This window comes from Buteo buteo, chromosome 21 (assembly GCF_964188355.1).
Source record: "Buteo buteo chromosome 21, bButBut1.hap1.1, whole genome shotgun sequence".
Lineage (NCBI taxonomy): Eukaryota > Metazoa > Chordata > Aves > Accipitriformes > Accipitridae > Buteo > Buteo buteo.
The window spans coordinates 21,189,813-21,210,061 of NC_134191.1; the positions used below are offsets into that span (position 1 = coordinate 21,189,813).

The 20,249-nt window shown below is 59.6% G+C and overlaps 2 protein-coding genes and 2 non-coding genes across 4 annotated transcripts; 2 read left to right on the plus strand and 2 right to left on the minus strand.

Annotated features, from left to right (window-relative positions):
• Window positions 1-1,223: 1,223 nt before the first annotated feature.
• LOC142042924 (uncharacterized) lies at window positions 1,224-11,811 on the minus strand. The gene is given in 9 exon segments (XM_075053500.1): window positions 1,224-2,239; window positions 2,423-2,541; window positions 2,694-2,807; window positions 3,031-3,197; window positions 3,200-3,389; window positions 3,473-3,597; window positions 8,184-8,357; window positions 10,138-10,196; window positions 11,730-11,811. Coding segments are annotated over 9 exon segments (2,046 nt in total).
• LOC142042979 (small nucleolar RNA SNORD45) lies at window positions 9,643-9,727 on the plus strand. Its single transcript, XR_012653896.1, has one exon. It is a non-coding gene; the product is annotated as a small nucleolar RNA SNORD45 (small nucleolar RNA).
• Window positions 11,812-11,887: 76 nt separating the features above from the next.
• On the minus strand, window positions 11,888-15,995 carry LOC142042925 (uncharacterized). Its single transcript, XM_075053501.1, is given in 7 exon segments — window positions 11,888-12,761; window positions 12,945-13,063; window positions 13,216-13,329; window positions 13,553-13,719; window positions 13,722-13,911; window positions 13,995-14,119; window positions 14,593-15,995. Coding segments are annotated over 7 exon segments (1,941 nt in total). The 5' UTR covers window positions 15,061-15,995; the 3' UTR covers window positions 11,888-12,003.
• Window positions 15,996-20,164: 4,169 nt separating this feature from the next.
• On the plus strand, window positions 20,165-20,249 carry LOC142042980 (small nucleolar RNA SNORD45). The gene has a single exon (XR_012653897.1). It is a non-coding gene; the product is annotated as a small nucleolar RNA SNORD45 (small nucleolar RNA).

Sequence of the window (20,249 nt, forward strand, 5' to 3'; positions counted from 1 at the left end):
CAAAGCGCTGCCACCGAGTTCTCTTTTGGACCCTCTGTACCTCCTTTCCTTCCTCTTTGTTGGCAGGAAAGCCCATCGGGTCTCCCAGCTTCCCCTGCCTTCCTCAGAGAGGACAGCTGCTCCCTACTGTAATGAAGCAACTCGCATGCTGCATCAAGGCCTGTCAGGAAGGCGCTCAATGCACACACCGTAAGACCACCTCTAGTTTGCCTGAAGAGCAGAGGGTGGTTCACATCTGTACAGCCAGCCCAGGGGATTCTCTTTGCGCTTTGGTCACCGTTATTCTTTGATTCAGCCTTCCAGCTCTGCGCCAACTTCCGCGGAGCTGATCAGCCGTCACTCTGCAACCACATCTCTTCTCCTTCCTGCACTAGAAAGGTACTTGCTGGTCTCCAACGGGAGGGAAGTCCTTTTGGATGACTGACATTTCCCAGGCCCCCTGTTACCTTGCCGTAGAGCACGTGTGGGTTTTTTGCTCTAAAGGGTGTCTGACGGGACTCAAGCCCTGAGTAACAGGTACTGCCCTGGCTCTCCTGAGCTCTGAGGAGCGCGTTCCTGACCAGGTGTTTGCAGTCTCTCTTAAAAAGGATTTCTTGGCTTGTTCTGCAAGAAGGAAGCCTTCAGCTGGTGCAGCAGCAATCACGTTGGAGAACAGGACCCGGAGCTGGGGAACGGGAATGGCCTTTGGCTACTGTAGAAACACAAGCTGCAGAATTCTCCATGTCACAAAGACAGACGTGACACCGACCTCAACATTCCAAGAAAAGTAGCTTTGCCACTTTGCCCCAATTCTCACCAACCGGGGCAACAAGGGTGGGAAATGGGTTATAGCCTTATCGAGAAGGAGACAGAGTTGAAGCGTGTCAAAAGTCGCTGGGGCCGGGGCGCGTGATTTTGGGGGGCGAGCCGTGAGGGCCGTGCCGGCTGCGGGGGGCACAGCCCACATTGCCGGAGATGGGCGGTGGTGCCGACTGGGCCGTGCCGGGCCACCCTCCCGGCGGCGGGGGCAGAGAGCCGAAGCCCACGGCCATGGCGCGGGGCAGCCGGCCAAGGCCAGCCCGCGAGGAGGGAGGTCTGGGGAAGGTGCTGCCAACCGCCAGGGAGAGGACAACGCTCTGGGCCCAGCCCCTACGGCTGCCCCCCAAGAAAGGGAGAGGTGGAGGAGGAGGAGGAAGCCGACGAATGAGCGTGCAATGTCCCAGCGCAGAGATTAACGGCCAACTTTATTGTGCGGGTGGAGGGGGATCAGGACCAGCGCTCGGGGATGGCGCACGGCTGGTCCCGTGGCGGCGTCCGGGCCGGCTGTAGGGATGTTGGGCCCGGCATTGCAAGCGGGAGCGGTCTCGCATCCGCACGGGCCCAGGGGGGCTGGAGCTTCCGCTGCTCTCGAGCGCTGGGGAGCCAGAGGAGGACCCCGCTGGCAGCTGGCTGGCAGTGCTGGGGCTGCTGGTCTCGGGTGCCGGGGAGCTGTGGGACGGCCCCGGCGCCGCCTGGCTGGGGGTGCTGGTCTCAGCACTTGGTGCTGGCGCACGGCTCCTGTCACGGCGTCTTCTGGGCCGGCTGTAGGGGTGTTGGGCCCGGCGTTGCAAGCGGGAGCTGTTTCGCACGCGGTCGGGCCCAGGGGGGCTGGAGCGGCTGCTGCCCTCAAGCGCTGGGGAGCCTTGGGACGGCCCTGATGCCCCATTGCCGGGGCTGCTGGTCCGCGGTGCCGGGGAGCCGTGGGGTGGCCTGAATGCCGCCTGCCTCCCAGTGCTGGGGCTGCTGGTTTCCAGCGGTGGGGAGCCAGAGGAGGACCCCGCTGGCAGCTGGCTGGCGGTGCTGGGGCTGCTGGTCTCGGGTGCCGGGGAGCTGTGGGACGGCCCCGGCGCCGCCTGGCTGGGGGTGCTGCTCTCAGCACTTGGTGCTGGCGCACGGCTCCTGTCATGGCACCTTCCAGGCCGGCTGTAGGGGTGTTGGGCCCGGCGTTGCAAGCGGGAGTGGTCTCGCATCCGCACGGGCCCAGGGGGGCTGGAGCGGCTGCTGCCCTGAAGTGGCGGGGAGCCGCAGGACCGCGATGCTGCCTGGCTGGCGGTGCTGGGGCTGCTGGTCTCCGACGGTGGGGAGCCGCAGGAGGACCCTGCTGGCAGCTGGCTGGCGGTGCTGGGGCTGCTGGTCTCCGGTGCCGGAGACCTGAGCGATTGCCCCGATCCTGCCTGGCTGGCAGTGCTGGGCCCGGCGAGCTCCGAGCTGGCACTGGAGGCTGTAAGGGGAAGCAGGAAGGTCAAGGGCACGGCCCCCAGGCCCGGGGCAGGATAGGCCAGAGCGGTGCCCCCAGCCCTCCTAGAGCAGAGAGGCTCTGCCAGGCCCACCCTGGGCTCCCGCTGCCAGGCCTTGCCTGGCCCCTGGCCCCAGCCCAGGGGCAGCCGGGCGCTTTGCCTCTTACCGGTGCCCAGGCCAGCACACGCGTCGCACTCCCAGCTGTCCGTGCTGCTCCTCAAGTCGGAGCAGCGTCTGTGGGTGCCCTCGGCAGCGCAGGAGCAGCACAGGAGCAGTTGCCAGGGCCTGGGGAAGCAAAGGGGTTCATGGCTGGGAGGACAAAGTGACCGCAGCACGGGATTGTCCGGCCGAGCTCTCGGTCTCGGTCCTTGCGCCTCGAGCCCTTGGCGAGACAGGGTTCCCGTACAGAGCCCCGGGGTGCAGCTTTGGCAACTTACCCCTCTTGCTCTGCCTGCTCCCTGCCTCTGGGACAAAGGCACTCCCTGGCATCGCAGCGGCTGTGCCTCTCGCCTAGCTCTGCGTATTGATGCCTGTTCTCCCATGACGGCAGTCTGATGGAGAAAGGAGAATGGATGAGCCCCTGCTGCCCCGGCATAAGGGAGATGCAGGGCGTCCCTGCTCGCCGCCCCCCCCCGCCTGTTTCCAGCTCCTCCGTGAAGCTGAAGCCCAGACTCGCGGGACAGCGGAGGGCCAGGAAGGACTGCTGGGGCAGCCCCTGGCGCGGCACAGCGCTTGCAGCCTCCTGTCTTGTGAGCCGGCCAGAAGGACACCAACCTGAAGGGGATTCGGATCCCCATGGTGATCATGTCCGAGAGAAAGTGCTCCTTATCTCTACAGAGTGGGCACTGGAAGCAAGAAATGCCGGCGCACAGAGCCTGTCCCTGCAGGAGGAGAAACGTAAGAGGCACGAGTGAGGCCCTGGTGCTGCCGAGCGCCTGCTGTGCCCCGGGGACAAGTGAACGGCTCCTACCTGGATGCAGCCCCTGTGGAACCAGGCGTGTTTGCACGCTGGGCACACCATGGTGCTGTAGGACTTTCTCTCCTCCACAAGGTCCAGGCAGATGAGGCAGGTGGTGTTCTCCTCCGGAGCTGCCTCCACTGCCTGCTCTGGGCGGTGCTCCCAGCAGAAGGCCCTGGGGGCGAGAGGAAAGGGATGGGCGAGGTGAGAAGCGCTGGCTCCTTCCCCGGGTGGCAGCGAGGAGGGGAGAGGAGGTACCTGTACTGAAGAGCGAACTGGGTGACGCATCCACCCTCCACGGCACAGGGGAGATGGAAGCTGCGGTCGCAGCCTGTTTCCCGGCAGAGGATGGCGGCCCCGCTCTCGCCACAGACGAAGCAGTGCTGGAAAGAGCAGAGCAGCCCCCATCAGCGGCAGCCCCAGGGCCGCCACGGCCAGCCCCACGCCTCCGGGCAGGGCGCAGGATGTGGCCGCTGCTGGGTCACACCCCGCAGATGCGCCTGTCGGACGAGGCTCCTGTGCTGGAGCCTCTGTGGAGCTGCTGGGAGCAAGACTCCTGCCCCAGAGCCGGCCGGAAGGGCTGGGATTTCTTTCTCGGGTCCGGGCCAGGCTCCCGCAAACCTCTCCCGGCACAGATCTCCCCGGTCCTGTCAGGTGCTCACCTTCTGCGCTGCCCGCGCGATTGTACATTGAATATCCTCGGGGAGAAATCCCATGAGTCCTGCTTCCCTGGCCCCTTCCTGAAAAAGCCCGCTGGCAAAAAACTGCAGCAGAGAAAAGAGGAGGAGCTGCTGCTGAGGAGAGCGTGGCAGGGACTGCCTGTCGGCAAGCTGGAGGGAGCCCCGGCGTAACTCACCAGGCAAAACACGTGGGCACAGAGCCCTCGCTTCTCCAGTTTGTCCCCGCAGAGAGCCGGGTCAGCCTCTGCCCGGCGACACAGCAGGCATGCTGGAGGGGAGAGAGCAAACGCCACCGGGAATGAGCACCTCTGCGGGGCCGGGGGAAGCGTCCCTGAGGGATTGCCCCCAAGGGCCTGCTCTGCCCCTGCCGAGCTGGCTGATGGGCAGGGCTGGAGGCCTTGGAGAGGAAGGGGGCATTGCAGGCACGGGGATCCCAGCAGGTGCCCACTGCCCAGCCTGGGCCCCGCTGGCTGAGGACAGGAGGGGCCCTGCCCCGGGGTGGTCGGGGAGCTCCTGCCTCCCCCTGCCACCGCTCTCGGCCCCACGCCGACCGCCCCGACGAGCCCTCTGCTACGCCGCGGGAGGGCTACTTTGCTCTCACCCTGCTCCATCGAGTCGGGGGCCTTCTGCTTCCTTGCGGACATGGCGCACGTCAACGGTGAGCGTTCGGAGAGTCCCTGTCCCAGCAGCGCCGGGCGTCTCCTCCAAATGCTCCTCTGCTGACTCTGAGGGAGAAGCGGGGCGCGGGCGAGGGAGAAGCCAGAGGCGGGTGAGCTTGCAGCACAGGCCCAGCGCCCCGAGGCCTGGGGCCCCCCTCCTCCCTCGGCAGCCCCGCACCAGCCCCGTCCCTCCCCTGCCCTCTCCTCACCTCACCAGGTCGCACTGACGGGCGGCCTGTGCCCAGCGCTCCTTTTTGTGGGCTTGCCCCCGCGGGTCACAGTGGCCACTGTGACATCAGCACCGCTGGCCCGCGTGCGCCCCGACGACGGGCAGGGACGCCCTCGGCCACCTGCCGCCCGCTCTGAGGCGGCCACCGCCTCACCGGGGTGGCTGCGAAGTGCCGAGGCGGGGGCCCGAGCCCTCGGCACCCACCTCACCGGGGCGGCTGAGGGAGCTGGGGCTGTTTCGTCTAGAGAAGAGGAGGCTGAGGGGAGACCTTGTCGCTCTCTACAACTACCTGAAGGGGGGTTGTGGTGAGGTGGGTGCTGGTCTCTTCTGTCAGGTGGCTGGAGATAGGACGAGAGGCAATGGCCTCAAGTTGCGGCAAGGGAGATTGCGGTCAGATATGAGGAAACATTTCTTTACTGAGAGGGTTGTCGGACATTGGAACAGGCTGCCCAGGGAAGTGGTTGAGTCACCATCCCTGGAGGTATTCAAAAAGCGAGTAGATGGGGGTGCTTCAGGACATGGTTTCATGGGCATGGTTGATGGTTGGACTTGAGGATCTTGAAGCTCTTTTCCAACCCAAAGGATTCTATGATTCTTTGATTCAGCCTTCCAGCTCTGCGCCAACTTCCGCGGAGCTGATCAGCCGTCACTCTGCAACCACATCTCTTCTCCTTCCTGCACTAGAAAGGTACTTGCTGGTCTCCAACGGGAGGGAAGTCCTTTTGGATGACTGACATTTCCCAGGCCCCCTGTTACCTTGCCGTAGAGCACGTGTGGGTTTTTTGCTCTAAAGGGCGTCTGACGGGACTCAAGCCCTGAGTAACAGGTACTGCCCTGGCTCTCCTGAGCTCTGAGGAGCGCGTTCCTGACCAGGTGTTTGCAGTCTCTCTTAAAAAGGATTTCTTGGCTTGTTCTGCAAGAAGGAAGCCTTCAGCTGGTGCAGCAGCAGTCACGTTGGAGAACAGGACCCGGAGCTGGGGAACGGGAATGGCCTTTGGCTACTGTAGAAACACAAGCTGCAGAATTCTTCATGTCACAAAGACAGTCGTGACACCGACCTCAACTTTCCAGGGAAAGGAGCTTTGCCACTTTGCCCCAATTCTCACTCACCTGGGCAATGAGGATGGGAAATGGGTTATAGGCTTGTCGAGAAGGAGGCAGAGTTGAAGCGTGTCAAAAGTCGCTGGGGCCGGGGCGCGTGATTTTGGGGGGCGAGCCGTGAGGGCCTGTCATGACCCAGACTGGACAGACCAGGGAGTCGTGTTGAATTCGAAATTCCCTCGGGCTAAATGAAGGTGAAACGACACCAAACGATCGGTTGAAGATTTTATTCATGACAGAAGCCAACTGAACTGGGGAGGCGTGGTAGTAGGTGGCAGGGTTTCTCACAACAGGAACTGGCATAAGACTACTTCTGTAAACCGTGTAACCATATACATCAACTGAGGGAATAAGGAGATCCCTCCCGTTGAGTCAGGAGGTTCAGAGCAGACCCCCTCGCTTTCCAGACTCCTCCTCAGAGAAGGGCCCAGGGGCGGCTGGACCCACTCTCAGTCTCAGACTTGGTCAACGGTTTCTCTTTTGAAACGGATGAGGTGTAGGGATTGTGGCAAAGGAAAGAGAGAAGAAGACAGAGAGAGAAAAAGGAAGAGAGAAAGATTTCACCGGTCCTGGGTCCAGCATTGGTTCAGTCAGCCGAGGTGTCCGGTCAGCCGAGGGGTCCAGTCCTGGTGGGCTTGTCCGGTGGACAAGTTTCCTCTTGTCCTATCGCAAGTGACTTGATGGAAGAGACCAGCACCCACCTCACTACAACCTCCTTTCAGGTAGCTGTAGAGAGCGACAAGGTCTCCCGTCAGCCTCCTTTTCTCCAGACTAAACAGCCCCAGCTCCCTCAGCCGCTCCTCGTAAGACTTGTGCTCCAGGCCCCTCACCAGCTTGGTTGCCCTTCTCTGGACACGCTCCAGCATCTCCATGTCTTTCCTGTAGTGAGGGGCCCAAAACCGAACGCAGGACTCGAGGTGCGGCCTCACCAGTGCCGAGTACCGGGGAACGATCACCTCCCTGCTCCTGCTGGCCACACTATTTCTGATACAGGCCGGGATGCCATTGGCCTTCTTGGCCACCTGGGCACACTGCTGGCTCATATTCAGCCGGCCGTCAACCAGCATCCCCAGGTCTTCTTCTGCCGGGCAGCTTTCCAGCCACTCTTCCCCAAGCCTGTAGCGCTGCGTGGGGTTGTTGTGACCGAAGCGCAGGACCCGGCACTTGGCCTCGTTGAACCTCATACAATTGGCCTCGGCCCATCGATCCAGCCTGTCCAGATCTCTCTGTAGAGCCTTCCTACCCTCAGGCAGACCAACCCTCCCTCCCAACTTGGTGTTGTCGTCAAACATGCTGAGGGTGCGCTCCATCCCCTCATGCAGATGGTTGATAAAGTTATTAAACAGAACCGGCCGCAATACTGAGCCCTGGGGAACACCACATGTGACCCACATTTTCTCCTGCCTCCAGGGTTTGTCAGCTTTCTATCAGCCACAGCTTTGCCAGATTCCCACTCGAGGTGACTGGAGGCAGTTTTGCTCCTGCCCCACTTGGCTTATGTAGTTTTGGGCTGTCCCCACTCGGGACATCTGGTATAAGCCCTTGTTCCCACTCAAAACATAGCCCCATGCCAGCTACCGTGAAGAAAATTAACTCTATCCCGGCCCAAACCAGCACACCTCCCCTGTAAAAGAGAGGGGTTTGATGCCAGGGCAAACGACAATTTGCCGACTTGGCAGAGCACGGCTGCCCTGAGATGTCTCAGGAGAGGCAGGCTGGGCTAAAGCTTCTCTCCTCCTCCTCCTCTCCGGGTTCTGTGGTCTAGCGGAGCAGCTGGGGCTTTGCCGCAAGGACACCCTGGGTCCCGGTCTGCTGTCCTGCAGGCAGCAGCGCAAGCCAGGAATGACACTGTCTGCTCAGCACACTCTGGGTGTTCTCCACGGGAAGGACAGCATGGGACTGGGCTTGTTGTTCCAGCTTTATTAAAAAAAAATAATTTATTAAAATACAGCTGTTTCCCAGAGGAGGATTTCACTTCTTCAGGGCTCACCAGGGGCCAGCAGCAGAGTGACGGCAGGCTCCATTCTGATCTTGGCATCTCTCTTCTCAGGATGAAGATGGCCTCCGCTGCGAGAGTCCTGACCGAGAGTTCGGGGTCTTTCGCCAAGGGCAGAAGGGCTGCAAGAGAAGGAAGCAGAGCAGACATGACCCCCCACTGCCTGCAGAGACCCCCAGGAGTCCCCTCCAGACCATGGCACCCTGCCCAGGCCCCGTCCCCTGCCCCACCAGCCCCTCCTCGCCGTCGCAGATATCCCGCAGCTTCTGCCTGCTCAGGTTCCTCGGGTGCCATGCGGCAAGACCTTGCTGCCAATGCGGTGGTGGGGACTGGGGCCAGGCTGGCAGAAGAGGGGCCCTGGGGACTGTGGCCCACCGATGAACCTGATGGCCACCTCTGGCAAGATGGCTTGAGTGTCCCGCAGGTACGTCAGGCTCTGCCAGAGGTCTTCTTCCACCCTCTTCTTGTCGTGCACTAACTAGAGAGAGCACAAGGGCGCAGGGACTGGTACGGACCCTCCCAAGTTGGCCGGACCAGTACCTCCTCCCAGTACCCCCTTCCCGCTGGCGATTCCTGTCTCCCAGCCAGAGCTGGGAGAGGTTCAGACAGCCGCAGGCAGTGGGGGCCCGGGCATGCTGAGACCCCCTCTTTCATATTGCTAGGGCCCATATGAGTCAGCATTTCCAAAGGGCCGTTTTTAAAGCCTGAAACCCAGGATTTTGGCCCTAAAACGGGGCTTTGGACCCTACAGCTGGGTCTTTGGATGCTCATTATATGCCTCGGACATTAAGGAAATGAGGCTTTGAGCCCTAAGTGAGGAGTTTGTACCTTAAAATGAGGGTTGGCACCCTACAATTGAAGTCTTTCAATCCTCGAATCAAAGCTTTGGACCCTAAGCCTGAGGCTTTGGGACCTAAGCCTGAGGCTTTGAGCCCTAAAAGTGGGCTTTGGACCCTCCGAATGAGGGTTTGGACACTCCAGATGCAGCTTGCACCCTGAAAATCCCTGTCTGGATGCTAAAAAAGAGGCTTTGGACCCTGAAAATGAGACTATGCAAACTAACACTGAGCCTCTGCACCCTAAAAGTGAAGGTGTTGGAAACTAAAATGAGGCTTTGGAGGGCAAAACTAAGAGTTTGGAAAGTAAAAATAAGGCTTTGGAGTGTATAAATTCGGATTTAGACTCTACAAATGAGGCTGTGGTCCTTCCAGATCAGACTTTGGGGCTTAAAAATGATGCTCTGGGCCCTTAAAATGAGTCTCTGAACCTTAAACATGGAGCTTGGAACTAATAAATGAGTTTTTGTACTCCATATATGTGGGTCTGGACCTTAAAAATGACTGTTTGCACCCTCAGAGGTAGGCTTTGGTCTTTTAAATTTATGCTTTTTGCCCTAACATTGAGGCTTGCATGACCAAAATAAGGGTTTACACTTGAAAAACTCAGGGTTGAATTTTAAAAAGGATGCTTTGTAAAGCACAAAATCGTACTTGTTCACTGTAGCTATCTCCATGGCAGGTTAAATTTCTCGCCGTCTATTCTGTGTTTTAGTTTCCTTCTCACGCAAACCATGGTGACAAACAGTACCCAAAAGGCTCTGGTGCTTCCAGACAGTGGCTTGATGGCTTGCGTAACCTACCTCTAGCCCCATCCCACGGAACGTAGGAATGGTGTTACAAGTAAATAAGGTAGCGGCCTGCTTTAGGAAGAAAGTGTGTTGGACTTGAAAGCCTTGGGTAGGACAGGAGGAGCATGTCTTCTTGGGTCAGTGATGAGCCTTGGCATGTACTATGTGATCTAGAGTTGATGTCTGTCGCCACTTTAGCTCTAGAATTACTCTGAGACCCAGGAAGCTCCGGTTTCCTTAGGCTGTGACCTAAGGGAGTCGAGATAAAGACAGTTTAACAAGTGCCGGGAATAAAAAAGGAAACCAACTGATGTGACAGCAACCACCGACCACCTCTCACCAGCAGGCAGATGCCCAGCCATCTTGGTGCAGTGGCTGCCTTGGAAAGACTCCCCCAGTCGCGGTTTTCTTGCTGAGCATGACGCTACGTGGTATGGACCGTGGTACCCCTTCGGTCAGCTGGGGGCAGCTGTCTCTGCTGTGTCCCCTCCCAGCCAGCTCGCTGGGGCAGCAGAGTGAGAAACAGAGAAGACCTTGGTTCTGCATAAGCACTGCTCAGCAGTAGCTAAACATCGGTGTGCTGTCAGCGTTGAAAACAGCACCGTGCAGGGTGCGATGACAAAACAATTACCTGTATCCCAGCCAGGCCCAGTACAGAAACCCTTCTGTGCCCGCTCACGATTCTTATTCCTGTGAGAAACCCATGAAAAATAGGGTATTTGACTTATCGGGGAGAAATGTGAACACACTCCCGATCTCTGGCTGGCATCTCGCTTTACTTGCATGATCTAGAAGGTACACACAAGTCTACGCGGTTTCTTCTGCACCTTGGGAAAGGGCTCTCTTGCCTCGATTTCCAGGGAGAAACTCCCCAAAGCGGCACCACAGAGGTATTCCTAAACCTCGCTAACTGCGAGCCCCCAGCAGCAAATTCTGCTGACTAACACCGGGCCCGACTCACCCTCCCTAGGAGGAAGACCGTAGATTAAGGGATGCCTGGAAAATAGGACACGAAAAAGAAGTTCCAGGTGTTCAAAGCTACCTTCATATTATTAGGTCAGCCCAACAGTATAAGAACACAAGGCTGCCAGATTAAACCCAGGAATCACATCAGTTTTTCCCTCGTTGCATGTTTCTGCCGTGCAGACCTCGTCAAGGTCTGGCCCTGCCAGCTGGACGTCCCCAGCTCCCCGTCAGCCGTATGATGCAACAGCCCATACGACAGGCGCCCGGAGCTCACGTCTTCCCAGTCACAGCAGGCAAGAGCAGAAGGACAAAGCGCTGCCACCGAGTTCTCTTTTGGACCCTCTGTACCTCCTTTCCTTCCTCTTTGTTGGCAGGAAAGCCCATCGGGTCTCCCAGCTTCCCCTGCCTTCCTCAGAGAGGACAGCTGCTCCCTACTGTAATGAAGCAACTCGCATGCTGCATCAAGGCCTGTCAGGAAGGCGCTCAATGCACACACCGTAAGACCACCTCTAGTTTGCCTGAAGAGCAGAGGGTGGTTCACATCTGTACAGCCAGCCCAGGGGATTCTCTTTGCGCTTTGGTCACCGTTATTCTTTGATTCAGCCTTCCAGCTCTGCGCCAACTTCCGCGGAGCTGATCAGCCGTCACTCTGCAACCACATCTCTTCTCCTTCCTGCACTAGAAAGGTACTTGCTGGTCTCCAACGGGAGGGAAGTCCTTTTGGATGACTGACATTTCCCAGGCCCCCTGTTACCTTGCCGTAGAGCACGTGTGGGTTTTTTGCTCTAAAGGGCGTCTGACGGGACTCAAGCCCTGAGTAACAGGTACTGCTCTGGCTCTCCTGAGCTCTGAGGAGCGCGTTCCTGACCAGGTGTTTGCAGTCTCTCTTAAAAAGGATTTCTTGGCTTGTTCTGCAAGAAGGAAGCCTTCAGCTGGTGCAGCAGCAATCACGTTGGAGAACAGGACCCGGAGCTGGGGAACGGGAATGGCCTTTGGCTACTGTAGAAACACAAGCTGCAGAATTCTCCATGTCACAAAGACAGACGTGACACCGACCTCAACATTCCAAGAAAAGTAGCTTTGCCACTTTGCCCCAATTCTCACCAACCGGGGCAACAAGGGTGGGAAATGGGTTATAGCCTTATCGAGAAGGAGACAGAGTTGAAGCGTGTCAAAAGTCGCTGGGGCCGGGGCGCGTGATTTTGGGGGGCGAGCCGTGAGGGCCGTGCCGGCTGCGGGGGGCACAGCCCACATTACCGGAGATGGGCGGTGGTGCCGACTGGGCCGTGCCGGGCCACCCTCCCGGCGGCGGGGGCAGAGAGCCGAAGCCCACGGCCATGGCGCGGGGCAGCCGGCCAAGGCCAGCCCGCGAGGAGGGAGGTCTGGGGAAGGTGCTGCCAACCGCCAGGGAGAGGACAACGCTCTGGGCCCAGCCCCTACGGCTGCCCCCCAAGAAAGGGAGAGGTGGAGGAGGAGGAGGAAGCCGACGAATGAGCGTGCAATGTCCCAGCGCAGAGATTAACGGCCAACTTTATTGTGCGGGTGGAGGGGGATCAGGACCAGCGCTCGGGGATGGCGCACGGCTGGTCCCGTGGCGGCGTCCGGGCCGGCTGTAGGGATGTTGGGCCCGGCGTTGCAAGCGGGAGCTGTTTCGCACGCGGTCGGGCCCAGGGGGGCTGGAGCGGCTGCTGCCCTCAAGCGCTGGGGAGCCTTGGGACGGCCCTGATGCCCCATTGCCGGGGCTGCTGGTCCGCGGTGCCGGGGAGCCGTGGGGTGGCCTGAATGCCGCCTGCCTCCCAGTGCTGGGGCTGCTGGTTTCCAGCGGTGGGGAGCCAGAGGAGGACCCCGCTGGCAGCTGGCTGGCGGTGCTGGGGCTGCTGGTCTCGGGTGCCGGGGAGCTGTGGGACGGCCCCGGCGCCGCCTGGCTGGGGGTGCTGCTCTCAGCACTTGGTGCTGGCGCACGGCTCCTGTCATGGCACCTTCCAGGCCGGCTGTAGGGGTGTTGGGCCCGGCGTTGCAAGCGGGAGTGGTCTCGCATCCGCACGGGCCCAGGGGGGCTGGAGCGGCTGCTGCCCTGAAGTGGCGGGGAGCCGCAGGACCGCGATGCTGCCTGGCTGGCGGTGCTGGGGCTGCTGGTCTCCGACGGTGGGGAGCCGCAGGAGGACCCTGCTGGCAGCTGGCTGGCGGTGCTGGGGCTGCTGGTCTCCGGTGCCGGAGACCTGAGCGATTGCCCCGATCCTGCCTGGCTGGCAGTGCTGGGCCCGGCGAGCTCCGAGCTGGCACTGGAGGCTGTAAGGGGAAGCAGGAAGGTCAAGGGCACGGCCCCCAGGCCCGGGGCAGGATAGGCCAGAGCGGTGCCCCCAGCCCTCCTAGAGCAGAGAGGCTCTGCCAGGCCCACCCTGGGCTCCCGCTGCCAGGCCTTGCCTGGCCCCTGGCCCCAGCCCAGGGGCAGCCGGGCGCTTTGCCTCTTACCGGTGCCCAGGCCAGCACACGCGTCGCACTCCCAGCTGTCCGTGCTGCTCCTCAAGTCGGAGCAGCGTCTGTGGGTGCCCTCGGCAGCGCAGGAGCAGCACAGGAGCAGTTGCCAGGGCCTGGGGAAGCAAAGGGGTTCATGGCTGGGAGGACAAAGTGACCGCAGCACGGGATTGTCCGGCCGAGCTCTCGGTCTCGGTCCTTGCGCCTCGAGCCCTTGGCGAGACAGGGTTCCCGTACAGAGCCCCGGGGTGCAGCTTTGGCAACTTACCCCTCTTGCTCTGCCTGCTCCCTGCCTCTGGGACAAAGGCACTCCCTGGCATCGCAGCGGCTGTGCCTCTCGCCTAGCTCTGCGTATTGATGCCTGTTCTCCCATGACGGCAGTCTGATGGAGAAAGGAGAATGGATGAGCCCCTGCTGCCCCGGCATAAGGGAGATGCAGGGCGTCCCTGCTCGCCGCCCCCCCCCGCCTGTTTCCAGCTCCTCCGTGAAGCTGAAGCCCAGACTCACGGGACAGCGGAGGGCCAGGAAGGACTGCTGGGGCAGCCCCTGGCGCGGCACAGCGCTTGCAGCCTCCTGTCTTGTGAGCCGGCCAGAAGGACACCAACCTGAAGGGGATTCGGATCCCCATGGTGAGCATGTCCGAGAGAAAGTGCTCCTTATCTCTACAGAGTGGGCACTGGAAGCAAGAAATGCCGGCGCACAGAGCCTGTCCCTGCAGGAGGAGAAACGTAAGAGGCACGAGTGAGGCCCTGGTGCTGCCGAGCGCCTGCTGTGCCCCGGGGACAAGTGAACGGCTCCTACCTGGATGCAGCCCCTGTGGAACCAGGCGTGTTTGCACGCTGGGCACACCATGGTGCTGTAGGACTTTCTCTCCTCCACAAGGTCCAGGCAGATGAGGCAGGTGGTGTTCTCCTCCGGAGCTGCCTCCACTGCCTGCTCTGGGCGGTGCTCCCAGCAGAAGGCCCTGGGGGCGAGAGGAAAGGGATGGGCGAGGTGAGAAGCGCTGGCTCCTTCCCCGGGTGGCAGCGAGGAGGGGAGAGGAGGTACCTGTACTGAAGAGCGAACTGGGTGACGCATCCACCCTCCACGGCACAGGGGAGATGGAAGCTGCGGTCGCAGCCTGTTTCCCGGCAGAGGATGGCGGCCCCGCTCTCGCCACAGACGAAGCAGTGCTGGAAAGAGCAGAGCAGCCCCCATCAGCGGCAGCCCCAGGGCCGCCACGGCCAGCCCCACGCCTCCGGGCAGGGCGCAGGATGTGGCCGCTGCTGGGTCACACCCCGCAGATGCGCCTGTCGGACGAGGCTCCTGTGCTGGAGCCTCTGTGGAGCTGCTGGGAGCAAGACTCCTGCCCCAGAGCCGGCCGGAAGGGCTGGGATTTCTTTCTCGGGTCCGGGCCAGGCTCCCGCAAACCTCTCCCGGCACAGATCTCCCCGGTCCTGTCAGGTGCTCACCTTCTGCGCTGCCCGCGCGATTGTACATTGAATATCCTCGGGGAGAAATCCCATGAGTCCTGCTTCCCTGGCCCCTTCCTGAAAAAGCCCGCTGGCAAAAAACTGCAGCAGAGAAAAGAGGAGGAGCTGCTGCTGAGGAGAGCGTGGCAGGGACTGCCTGTCGGCAAGCTGGAGGGAGCCCCGGCGTAACTCACCAGGCAAAACACGTGGGCACAGAGCCCTCGCTTCTCCAGTTTGTCCCCGCAGAGAGCCGGGTCAGCCTCTGCCCGGCGACACAGCAGGCATGCTGGAGGGGAGAGAGCAAACGCCACCGGGAATGAGCACCTCTGCGGGGCCGGGGGAAGCGTCCCTGAGGGATTGCCCCCAAGGGCCTGCTCTGCCCCTGCCGAGCTGGCTGATGGGCAGGGCTGGAGGCCTTGGAGAGGAAGGGGGCATTGCAGGCACGGGGGTCCCAGCAGGTGCCCACTGCCCAGCCTGGGCCCCGCTGGCTGAGGACAGGAGGGGCCCTGCCCCGGGGTGGTCGGGGAGCTCCTGCCTCCCCCTGCCACCGCTCTCGGCCCCACGCCGACCGCCCCGACGAGCCCTCTGCTACGCCGCGGGAGGGCTACTTTGCTCTCACCCTGCTCCATCGAGTCGGGGGCCTTCTGCTTCCTTGCGGACATGGCGCACGTCAACGGTGAGCGTTCGGAGAGTCCCTGTCCCAGCAGCGCCGGGCGTCTCCTCCAAATGCTCCTCTGCTGACTCTGAGGGAGAAGCGGGGCGCGGGCGAGGGAGAAGCCAGAGGCGGGTGAGCTTGCAGCACAGGCCCAGCGCCCCGAGGCCTGGGGCCCCCCTCCTCCCTCGGCAGCCCCGCACCAGCCCCGTCCCTCCCCTGCCCTCTCCTCACCTCACCAGGTCGCACTGACGGGCGGCCTGTGCCCAGCGCTCCTTTTTGTGGGCTTGCCCCCGCGGGTCACAGTGGCCACTGTGACATCAGCACCGCTGGCCCGCGTGCGCCCCGACGACGGGCAGGGACGCCCTCGGCCACCTGCCGCCCGCTCTGAGGCGGCCACCGCCTCACCGGGGTGGCTGCGAAGTGCCGAGGCGGGGGCCCGAGCCCTCGGCACCCACCTCACCGGGGCGGCTGAGGGAGCTGGGGCTGTTTCGTCTAGAGAAGAGGAGGCTGAGGGGAGACCTTGTCGCTCTCTACAACTACCTGAAGGGGGGTTGTGGTGAGGTGGGTGCTGGTCTCTTCTGTCAGGTGGCTGGAGATAGGACGAGAGGCAATGGCCTCAAGTTGCGGCAAGGGAGATTGCGGTCAGATATGAGGAAACATTTCTTTACTGAGAGGGTTGTCGGACATTGGAACAGGCTGCCCAGGGAAGTGGTTGAGTCACCATCCCTGGAGGTATTCAAAAAGCGAGTAGATGGGGGTGCTTCAGGACATGGTTTCATGGGCATGGTTGATGGTTGGACTTGAGGATCTTGAAGCTCTTTTCCAACCCAAAGGATTCTATGATTCTTTGATTCAGCCTTCCAGCTCTGCGCCAACTTCCGCGGAGCTGATCAGCCGTCACTCTGCAACCACATCTCTTCTCCTTCCTGCACTAGAAAGGTACTTGCTGGTCTCCAACGGGAGGGAAGTCCTTTTGGATGACTGACATTTCCCAGGCCCCCTGTTACCTTGCCGTAGAGCACGTGTGGGTTTTTTGCTCTAAAGGGCGTCTGACGGGACTCAAGCCCTGAGTAACAGGTACTGCCCTGGCTCTCCTGAGCTCTGAGGAGCGCGTTCCTGACCAGGTGTTTGCAGTCTCTCTTAAAAAGGATTTCTTGGCTTGTTCTGCAAGAAGGAAGCCTTCAGCTGGTGCAGCAGCAGTCACGTCGGAGAACAGGACCCGGAGCTGGGGAACGGGAATGGCCTTTGGCTACTGTAGAAACACAAGCTGCAGAATTCTTCATGTCACAAAGACAGTCGTGACACCGACCTCAACTTTCCAGGGAAAGGAGCTTTGCCACTTTGCCCCAATTCTCACTCACCTGGGCAATGAGGATGGGAAATGGGTTATAGGCTTGTCGAGAAGGAGGCAGAGTTGAAGCGTGTCAAAAGTCGCTGGGGCCGGGGCGCGTGATTTTGGGGGGCGAGCCGTGAGGGCCTGTCATGACCCAGACTGGACAGACCAGGGAGTCGTGTTGAATTCGAAATTCCCTCGGGCTAAATGAAGGTGAAACGACACCAAACGATCGGTTGAAGATTTTATTCATGACAGAAGCCAACTGAACTGGGGAGGCGTGGTAGTAGGTGGCAGGGTTTCTCACAACAGGAACTGGCATAAGACTACTTCTGTAAACCGTGTAACCATATACATCAACTGAGGGAATAAGGAGATCCCTCCCGTTGAGTCAGGAGGTTCAGAGCAGACCCCCTCGCTTTCCAGACTCCTCCTCAGAGAAGGGCCCAGGGGCGGCTGGACCCACTCTCAGTCTCAGACTTGGTCAACGGTTTCTCTTTTGAAACGGATGAGGTGTAGGGATTGTGGCAAAGGAAAGAGAGAAGAAGACAGAGAGAGAAAAAGGAAGAGAGAAAGATTTCACCGGTCCTGGGTCCAGCATTGGTTCAGTCAGCCGAGGTGTCCGGTCAGCCGAGGGGTCCAGTCCTGGTGGGCTTGTCCGGTGGACAAGTTTCCTCTTGTCCTATCGCAAGTGACTTGATGGAAGAGACCAGCACCCACCTCACTACAACCTCCTTTCAGGTAGCTGTAGAGAGCGACAAGGTCTCCCGTCAGCCTCCTTTTCTCCAGACTAAACAGCCCCAGCTCCCTCAGCCGCTCCTCGTAAGACTTGTGCTCCAGGCCCCTCACCAGCTTGGTTGCCCTTCTCTGGACACGCTCCAGCATCTCCATGTCTTTCCTGTAGTGAGGGGCCCAAAACCGAACGCAGGACTCGAGGTGCGGCCTCACCAGTGCCGAGTACAGGGGAACGATCACCTCCCTGCTCCTGCTGGCCACACTATTTCTGATACAGGCCGGGATGCCATTGGCCTTCTTGGCCACCTGGGCACACTGCTGGCTCATATTCAGCCGGCCGTCAACCAGCATCCCCAGGTCTTCTTCTGCCGGGCAGCTTTCCAGCCACTCTTCCCCAAGCCTGTAGCGCTGCGTGGGGTTGTTGTGACCGAAGCGCAGGACCCGGCACTTGGCCTCGTTGAACCTCATACAATTGGCCTCGGCCCATCGATCCAGCCTGTCCAGATCTCTCTGTAGAGCCTTCCTACCCTCAGGCAGACCAACCCTCCCTCCCAACTTGGTGTTGTCGTCAAACATGCTGAGGGTGCGCTCCATCCCCTCATGCAGATGGTTGATAAAGTTATTAAACAGAACCGGCCGCAATACTGAGCCCTGGGGAACACCACATGTGACCCACATTTTCTCCTGCCTCCAGGGTTTGCCAGCTTTCTATCAGCCACAGCTTTGCCAGATTCCCACTCGAGGTGACTGGAGGCAGTTTTGCTCCTGCCCCACTTGGCTTATGTAGTTTTGGGCTGTCCCCACTCGGGACATCTGGTATAAGCCCTTGTTCCCACTCAAAACATAGCCCCATGCCAGCTACCGTGAAGAAAATTAACTCTATCCCGGCCCAAACCAGCACACCTCCCCTGTAAAAGAGAGGGGTTTGATGCCAGGGCAAACGACAATTTGCCGACTTGGCAGAGCACGGCTGCCCTGAGATGTCTCAGGAGAGGCAGGCTGGGCTAAAGCTTCTCTCCTCCTCCTCCTCTCCGGGTTCTGTGGTCTAGCGGAGCAGCTGGGGCTTTGCCGCAAGGACACCCTGGGTCCCGGTCTGCTGTCCTGCAGGCAGCAGCGCAAGCCAGGAATGACACTGTCTGCTCAGCACACTCTGGGTGTTCTCCACGGGAAGGACAGCATGGGACTGGGCTTGTTGTTCCAGCTTTATTAAAAAAAAATAATTTATTAAAATACAGCTGTTTCCCAGAGGAGGATTTCACTTCTTCAGGGCTCACCAGGGGCCAGCAGCAGAGTGACGGCAGGCTCCATTCTGATCTTGGCATCTCTCTTCTCAGGATGAAGATGGCCTCCGCTGCGAGAGTCCTGACCGAGAGTTCAGGGTCTTTCGCCAAGGGCAGAAGGGCTGCAAGAGAAGGAAGCAGAGCAGACATGACCCCCCACTGCCTGCAGAGACCCCCAGGAGTCCCCTCCAGACCATGGCACCCTGCCCAGGCCCCGTCCCCTGCCCCACCAGCCCCTCCTCGCCGTCGCAGATATCCCGCAGCTTCTGCCTGCTCAGGTTCCTCGGGTGCCATGCGGCAAGACCTTGCTGCCAATGCGGTGGTGGGGACTGGGGCCAGGCTGGCAGAAGAGGGGCCCTGGGGACTGTGGCCCACCGATGAACCTGATGGCCACCTCTGGCAAGATGGCTTGAGTGTCCCGCAGGTACGTCAGGCTCTGCCAGAGGTCTTCTTCCACCCTCTTCTTGTCGTGCACTAACTAGAGAGAGCACAAGGGCGCAGGGACTGGTACGGACCCTCCCAAGTTGGCCGGACCAGTACCTCCTCCCAGTACCCCCTTCCCGCTGGCGATTCCTGTCTCCCAGCCAGAGCTGGGAGAGGTTCAGACAGCCGCAGGCAGTGGGGGCCCGGGCATGCTGAGACCCCCTCTTTCATATTGCTAGGGCCCATATGAGTCAGCATTTCCAAAGGGCCGTTTTTAAAGCCTGAAACCCAGGATTTTGGCCCTAAAACGGGGCTTTGGACCCTACAGCTGGGTCTTTGGATGCTCATTATATGCCTCGGACATTAAGGAAATGAGGCTTTGAGCCCTAAGTGAGGAGTTTGTACCTTAAAATGAGGGTTGGCACCCTACAATTGAAGTCTTTCAATCCTCGAATCAAAGCTTTGGACCCTAAGCCTGAGGCTTTGGGACCTAAGCCTGAGGCTTTGAGCCCTAAAAGTGGGCTTTGGACCCTCCGAATGAGGGTTTGGACACTCCAGATGCAGCTTGCACCCTGAAAATCCCTGTCTGGATGCTAAAAAAGAGGCTTTGGACCCTGAAAATGAGACTATGCAAACTAACACTGAGCCTCTGCACCCTAAAAGTGAAGGTGTTGGAAACTAAAATGAGGCTTTGGAAGGCAAAACTAAGAGTTTGGAAAGTAAAAATAAGGCTTTGGAGTGTATAAATTCGGATTTAGACTCTACAAATGAGGCTGTGGTCCTTCCAGATCAGACTTTGGGGCTTAAAAATGATGCTCTGGGCCCTTAAAATGAGTCTCTGAACCTTAAACATGGAGCTTGGAACTAATAAATGAGTTTTTGTACTCCATATATGTGGGTCTGGACCTTAAAAATGACTGTTTGCACCCCCAGAGGTAGGCTTTGGTCTTTTAAATTTATGCTTTTTGCCCTAACATTGAGGCTTGCATGACCAAAATAAGGGTTTACACTTGAAAAACTCAGGGTTGAATTTTAAAAAGGATGCTTTGTAAAGCACAAAATCGTACTTGTTCACTGTAGCTATCTCCATGGCAGGTTAAATTTCTCGCCGTCTATTCTGTGTTTTAGTTTCCTTCTCACGCAAACCATGGTGACAAACAGTACCCAAAAGGCTCTGGTGCTTCCAGACAGTGGCTTGATGGCTTGCGTAACCTACCTCTAGCCCCATCCCACGGAACGTAGGAATGGTGTTACAAGTAAATAAGGTAGCGGCCTGCTTTAGGAAGAAAGTGTGTTGGACTTGAAAGCCTTGGGTAGGACAGGAGGAGCATGTCTTCTTGGGTCAGTGATGAGCCTTGGCATGTACTATGTGATCTAGAGTTGATGTCTGTCGCCACTTTAGCTCTAGAATTACTCTGAGACCCA